The 7,206-nt window shown below is 43.3% G+C and overlaps 1 protein-coding gene across 1 annotated transcript; it reads left to right on the top strand.

Moving 5' to 3' along the window:
* Nucleotides 1–958: 958 nt before the first annotated feature.
* LCNL1 (lipocalin like 1) lies at nucleotides 959–6,127 on the top strand. The gene is made up of 6 exons (XM_069107496.1): nucleotides 959–1,235; nucleotides 3,619–3,692; nucleotides 4,085–4,192; nucleotides 4,801–4,902; nucleotides 5,315–5,340; nucleotides 5,988–6,127. Exons 1-6 carry the CDS (start codon nucleotides 1,153–1,155, stop codon nucleotides 5,988–5,990), a joined length of 396 nt encoding a protein of 131 aa, XP_068963597.1. The 5' UTR covers nucleotides 959–1,152; the 3' UTR covers nucleotides 5,991–6,127.
* Nucleotides 6,128–7,206: the final 1,079 nt, after the last annotated feature.

Below are 7,206 nucleotides of genomic sequence, written 5' to 3'. Positions count from 1 at the left end.
AGACAGATAGAAAGTGACTTCCCCACTCTGGGCCAATTTGGCCTTTTCCAGGATGGATTCAGACAGTAAGGTGAAAGAGGTCACTATTGCAACCTTCTGCATGAAACTTTTTTGCCACTGCCAGGCCCAGCCCTTAGTGACTCTCCCAAATTATCTTGTATTAATGTTCTTTCCTTCTATAAATTTCATATATACTGATATGTATATGTGCATGCTGTCTCTTCCAATAGAACAAAAATTCCTAAAGAGCAGGGACTGTTTCATATTCCCGGTGCCCAGAAAAGTGCCTGGCACGTAATAGGTGTTTTATTAATAAATATTTGTCCAGTCGTTGAGTCAGAAGAACTAGGTTTGAATCTCAGAACTATTAGCCTTGGCAAGTCACTGGGATCAGAAAAAGTCTGACACACAGGACAACAACAAGCCTTTGGCAACTTACTGCCTCTCTCTGTGACCCATTAGTTTTTTCCATAAAATGCAAGGGGTTCACTTTCAGAGAGAGGTTCATCAAAAAAAGTTTTTAAGGGGCAGCTAGGTGGTGCAGTGAATAGAGCACTGGTCCTGGAGTCAGGAGGACCTGAGTTCAAATTCAGCCTCAGACACTTAACACTTGCTAGCTGTGTGTTCCTGGGCAAGTCACTTAACCCCAATTATCCTGTCTTCCCCCTCCAAAAAACAACAAAAAAGTTTTTAAAAACAAATTCATGGACTCCAGGTTAAGAACCCCTTCAAATGACTTCTTAAGTCCCTCTAGGCAATCTAATGCTTTTCAGCCAGGGAACCCAGAAGCTTCTCTTTGCCTACATTATCTTCAAAAATGTCGTTTGACAGCTAGGATAAGCCGAATGACTACATCCTAGTATAGATCCTGCTTCTTGCCTTAGAGACTATATTCTTCCCCTCCCTGCTGCTCTCACGCACATGCATGCCCCACCCCCTGTGAAGACACACTTGTGGACTGGATTTGTGCACAGCCTAGGTCGTGGGGTGGTTGGAAAATAGCAATCATGACATCTAAAGTATAGAGCTTTGTTTTATTTGAAATGCCAGAAGACTCTGAGACTGAATCTCTTGAGGTCCGGTTTCTCTCTTCAGTTTCAGGGTTTGTGGTACATCACAGCAGCAGCATCCGATGATGAAGACTTTTTGGCCATGAAGGACTCGATGAAGATGCCAATCACTTTTGTGACTCCTCTGGCCAGTGGTGATTTGTTAGTCAAGACAGTTTACCCAGCGTGAGTAGGGATGAGACAAAGGGGGTTCTAGAGGCATCTAGGCAGCGACTGAGCCTTCCTTAAGGCAGGTTCCCGAGTACCCCCCAACTCCCCAAGTGAGGGTTCTCTACCTACCAGTTGCTCCAGCTTGGTTTATGCCACTTGTCTTAGGCACAATTCATAATTATGGATCTCTGCCTATTACAATGTAAGCTCCTTAAGGGTGGGGTCTAGGTACTTTTTGTTTTTGTATTCCCAACGTCTAGCTCCTGCTATTCTTGAGTCATTTCAGTTGTATCTGACTCTCTGTGACCCCATTTGGGGTTTTCTTGGCAAAGACTCTGGAGTGGTCTACCATTTCCTTCTCCAGCTTATTTTATAGATGGGGAAACTGAGGCAAACAGGGTTAAGTGACTAGCCCAGGAACACACAGTTAATAAGTGTCTGAGGCTGGATTTGAACTGAGGAAGATCTCTTCCTGACTCCAGGCATGGCACTCTGTACACTGGGCCCCCTAACCGCCCTATCTGACTCATAGAAAGTATTTAATAAATATTTGTTAAATTAAATGGACAAAAAAGACAAGAATTCTTGCCTTTAAAGAAATGATAAAGCCAACTGTGGAGGTGGGCACAGACACAGAGCAAGTGAAGAATCCTAGGAAGCACCATTCCCACTAATTTATTCAACACTGGAGAGCAACTAGGTGGTGTGGCGCCATGCCTGGAGTCAGGAAGAGTCATCTTCATGAGTTTAAATCCAGCCTCAGATATTGTGTGACCTTGGGCAAGTCACTAAACCCTGTTTGCCTCAGTTTCTTCTTCTGTAAAATGAGCTGGAGAAGGAAATGGCAAACCACTCCAGCATCTTTGTTAAGAAAAGCCCAAATGGGATCACGAAGAGCCAGACAGGACTGAAAGTACTGAACAACAGCATTTAACCCTGGGGCAGCTGGGTGGAGGGAGAGGGAGAGACAGAGAAAGAGAGACAAAGACAGAGAGAGAGAGACAGAGAAGTGATGTGGGGTTGGAGACAAGAAGACCTCAGTTTAAAAGAAATTTCAGACCTTGGGCAAGTCACTTAACTTGTGTCTGCCTCAGTTTACTCAATTGTAAAATGAGGATGACAACAGCATCTACCCCCCACATTTGTTGTGAGGATCAAATGAGATATGCGTAAAGTCTTAAAGGCACAATGTCTGGCACACAATAGGTACTGTATAAATGCTCATTCCTTCCCCTCCCTCCCACTGAAGAAGCTCTGTGCTCTCAAACTCTGAGACCCCAAATATACACAAACACAATTAATTAGCGATGCTAAAAGAAGATATGATTAAGGGTCAAAATATGTGGCAGTGACATGCCATAGTCAAAAATTTAGATGGCCCGCTCCATCAGGAATATTATTGATGAAAATGTAAAAAGGGAGCTTTTACAAGGAACTTTCTATGGAAGCCCACATCTTCACAGGCATACAGCTGATCTCCAGGTTGGTAAAGAGCATGCAATTCCACTGAGTCTATTGTTTGTTGACTTCAAGAAGGCTTTTTAATAAATAGAACAAAAACTCTTCTCAAGCAAAGTACTGCATACATGTGTGGAAATAGTACAAGACTCCACTGCAGATATTATTTTTTATTTTTTTAAATTTATTTATTTATTTATTTATTGCTTTTTGGAGGGGGGAAGGTAGGGCAATTGGGGTTAAGTGACTTGCCCAAGGTCACAGGCCATTTGTATGTGTGTGTGTGTGTGTGTGTGTGTGTGTGTGTGTGTGTGTGTATTAAGTGTCTGAGGTCACATTTGAACTCAGGTCCTTCTGACTCCAGGGCCAGTGCTCTATTCACTGCGCCACCTAGCTGCAGATATTATTAACTATGAAGGTAATTAACATTTATGTAACATTCTAAGGTTTGCAATGTATGTTATGTATATGATTTCATTTGATCCCCACAATCACCTTGTGAGGTAGATGTTATTATCTCCATTTAGCAGATGAGGAAACTGAGACTGAGAGAAAGAAGTTAAGTGAATTGTCCAGAGTCACACAGATAAGTTTGTTGGGTGTTGACATCAAATGAGCTGTAAGGGAGACTTGTGCTCATTAAGGGGCAGCTGAGGATGAATGATTATGATATATGATATGAGATATATTACAACCAATTGTAAAGATGGGTGCCAAAGGAATGATTAACAGTCGTGATTAATCAGGGACAAGCTGTGCAGAACATGAATTGTCAGAAAGTATGGAGTTGGGCATTGGGGTATATGCCTTATGGATATATACCTGGCCATGTCCCTCCAATGCTTCTTCCTAAGCCTTCCATCTCTGCCATTATCAAATTTTGATGAGGTTGGGAAAGTCTTAGCCAAAGAATTGACTGGACCGATGGGTGATTTTTCAGGCTTGGTGGTGGGTGCCAGAAAGTGGATGCCACCTTTACCAAGGATGCAATGCCAGGACAATTCAGAAATCCAGGTAAGGCTGGAGGCTGTGACCTTATTTCATGAGGAATTGTAGTAGGGGTCTGAGAGGGAGGGTACCAAAGTACCTGCTGTAGAACAAGGCCTTTTTCACTTTGGGAAGCTTACGTTAAAGTAAGAATGGAGATTAGACACCAGGAGGAACTTTGGTCAGTGACGCACATCAGACATTGTATTGGGGAGTGAAGGGAGTTGTACATTCGTACACTCTGGTTGGATGGGTAGATTGAGGAGAGGAATCTCCTATAAGAGGCCTTTCAAGTTGGTTTGGTTGGTTCTCTGCCCCTTTTAGGACTAAGAGTAGGAAGTGAAATCAGACCATGTCCAAGGTCTCTGGGGTTGGGAGTCTACTTTGTGACAGTCCTGAGATCTTCCCTTTCTTCCCAGACATGGGCCAGGACATCAGTGTGCTGAGCTCTGATTACAAACATTATGCCATTCTTCAAATTAAGATGAACAAGGGAGGTGTTCAAAGAGTAATGATGCAGCTGTACTGTATGTATAATCTTGTACTGGTCCCTTCCTTTTCAGTCCCCTTCCCTTCCCCATTCCCTGTTTCCACCCCCATCCCCATTCTTATCCCCATTCTCATTTCAGTCCTCAAATGCATCCCTTTTCTCAGCCTCATCTCTGTCTTATTCTTCCTCATTATAGCTAAAGGATGTTAGTTAAACTGGTTTTCTCAGCTAGCTTCTTCTTACTCATCTGCCTGACCTCCCTTCCCACTTGCCTGATTTTCCCCAGAAGCCCATCTGCATTCTATCTCACTTATCTACCAATGAACCCCTACTTACCCAGCTATACCCTCCCTCTTACCTACCTGAGTCCCTCCATTGAACCATGTGTCCCACACTAATCCACCTATATCCTTCCATTTAACTAACAAATCTCATTAATCTGCCTGTTTTCCCCCACCTATGGCCCCCACATTATTCACCTACCAGTGTCTGATTCTCAACAATCTGTATTCTCCCTATTTAACCACCTATATACCCCCATTCCCCTACCTGTTCTATTTACCCAGCTACATGTCCCATTATTCACTCACCTGTGTCCCTCTACTCACTTATTTTTACTTCTCCATTCACTCCTTTCTTTTACAGGCCGCTCTCCAGAGGTCTTTGCTGAAGGTGCGCAAAGGATGCAAATGTTGGCACCCCAATTAAACCTGAACCCCAGCCAGGGCATCATGTTCCCTCAGTCAGGTAGGATCCTCACTACCACCCCAGCCAGGGCTCCATCTTTCCTAAATCAGGCAGGGTTCTCACTACCACCATCACCCTCACTACCCCTACTTTCAGTTCTGGGGACCATGCAGAGAGAAGGAAACAGGTGCAAGCTCACTCCTCTAGTCTTATACACTTCATCACCCACCATTGATAGGTTCCCTCAGGCAGTGAAAAAAAATGAAATAATGACATTTAAAATTTGATGGTGTGGACCCTTGACCTGGGAGTTAGGTGATGTGGGTTCTAGTTCCACCTTTTCCCCTTACTAGCTATATGAGTGCAAGCAAATTCCTTCCACACTATGGGCTGGTCAGTCTTCCCACTGGATTTGGATACCAACCGTCATGATCAAGGCAGCTCTTACCCTACCATTCTTTTTTTCCTACAGATGAATGTAACAATGCCTTCACCAAGGTAAGCATGGCTGTTGTGTAAGCTTCCATCTATTTCACTGGGGCTACTATCAGCTCTAGAGCAAGGATATGAGGTGGTCCTTGTCGGGGTGCCAGGGCAGAGAAATAACAGAACAGCAGCATGGCATAGCAGAAATCTGATATGACACTTACCTTCACTGGGCCTCATTTTCTTCACTTAAAATATGAGGGTGTCATACTAGGTGCCTCTGAAGTCCCTTCCAGCTTTAAAGTAATTATCACAGTGTGGCTAGGGAAAGTTAGAACCAGAAGTTTTGGGACTCCACTATCACCTGGGTGATTTTAGGCAAGCCTTCGGTCCTTCTCTGGGCCTCAGTTTCCTCATTTGCAATAGAGAGTTAGACAAAAGAATCTGTCTGTGGCTCCCTTCCAGCTCTAACATTTTAAGTCCTTTGGGACATAGTTTCCAGTATACCCAGGATGATTGCTAGTTGGTTAGATTGCTTCTTGGTTACCTTGGGAGGCAGAGAGTTACCCTTGGAAGGGATAAGGCAACTAAGGTCCAGTTTGAAGGGGTGAAGGGGAGACCAGAACCTGGGTAGTGGAGAACCATGGGGGAAGGAAGGTACCCAAATGGGTGGAGTTCAGAAGGAAAGCTTAACAGTACAACTGACTCTCCTTTTTCAGTGACAGCTGAGTGACCCCTTCTGAAGTTCAGGCTGAAGCCTCATCAGTCACCCATCTGTTGGTCCACCTTCCCCCCACCCCTGCATTGCCCAAGGCTGAGACTTTTTCTTCCTTTCCTCTAAGAATCTTCCTCACCACCCAAATACTAAATAAACAAATGCTATGAAAGTTCTAGACTGCTTGAATTTATTGAGGGGTAAGGATGGAGGGGAGATATGTGAGTAGAATTTGAAAAGGAGAGAGAGGCCATGAGTCCAACCCCCTATCCCCACATATATGATCAAATTCTCTGACTGAGGTGGAACAGAACAGAGGGAAAACCCATCCTGAATCCATATTCCGATGCTCTCTCTTCATCTGACAAAAGGGGCAAGTCTTTTGCTTGGGAGACAATCACATCTTTGTGGAAATAGGGCAAAGAGATGGAGTGCTGCTGTATGGCTGGGGTAATACCCTCCATCCTGCAGATCTCTCTCCTGATCCTCCCCACAGCAATTCTTCCTCACACTTTTAACCTCTCTTAATTCTAGTGACTTCCCAGAACCAGGAGAACATTATACACAGTAACAGCAACATTTTGAGAGGATCCACTTTGATAGAATTAGCTCTTCTCAGCAACACAATGATCTAAGACAATTCCAAAAGACTTATAGAATATACTATCCACACTCACAGAGAAAGCTATGGAGTCTGAATGCAGATCGAAGCACACTGTTTTCTCTCTTTCTTTTTTTCTTTCTCATGGTTTTTGTTCTGATTCTTTCACAACAATGACAAATGTGGAAATCTGTTTAATATGATTGTACATGTATAGCCTACATCAGATAGCATGCTGGCTTGAGGAGGGGGGAGGAAATGGGGGAAGAGAGGGTGGGAGGAAGGAAAAAAAAATGAAACTCAAAATCTAAAAAAGTGAATATTGAAAACTATTTTCACATGCAATTGGAAAAATAAACTACTACTAAGTGGAAATAAAACAAAATAAAATTGTTTTTCTAAAAATCTAGTGACTTCCCTTTCATAATTATTTCCTCTTTATCCTGCATATAACTTGTTTATAAATATCCATTCACTTATCATCTCCCCCATTACACTGTGAGCTCCTTGAGGTCAGGGACTCTTTTGCCTCTTTTTGTTTCCCCAATGCTTAGCCTGGTACATTATAGGCACTTAATACATGATTACTGACTGAATGACTGCTCCAATAACCACCAAAGAT

This window comes from Petaurus breviceps, unplaced genomic scaffold (genome assembly GCF_028583685.1).
Source record: "Petaurus breviceps papuanus isolate PSGF00001 unplaced genomic scaffold, PetGlider_PUasm1.0 90137, whole genome shotgun sequence".
Taxonomy (NCBI): Eukaryota; Metazoa; Chordata; class Mammalia; order Diprotodontia; family Petauridae; genus Petaurus; species Petaurus breviceps.
Note: the sequence above shows the minus strand (reverse complement) of the source record. Positions and strands in the feature narration are given on the sequence as shown.

Bases quoted from the DNA above. Each gene is read 5' to 3' on its own strand.
- LCNL1 (XM_069107496.1), top strand. From the start codon at position 1,153: ATGAAGGACTCGATGAAGATGCCAATCACTTTTGTGACTCCTCTGGCC. The intron at 1,236-3,618 runs GTGAGTAGGGAT...GTGATTTTTCAG, and splicing joins GTCAAGACAGTTTACCCAGC to GCTTGGTGGTGGGTGCCAGA. The intron at 3,693-4,084 runs GTAAGGCTGGAG...CTTTCTTCCCAG, and splicing joins AGGACAATTCAGAAATCCAG to ACATGGGCCAGGACATCAGT.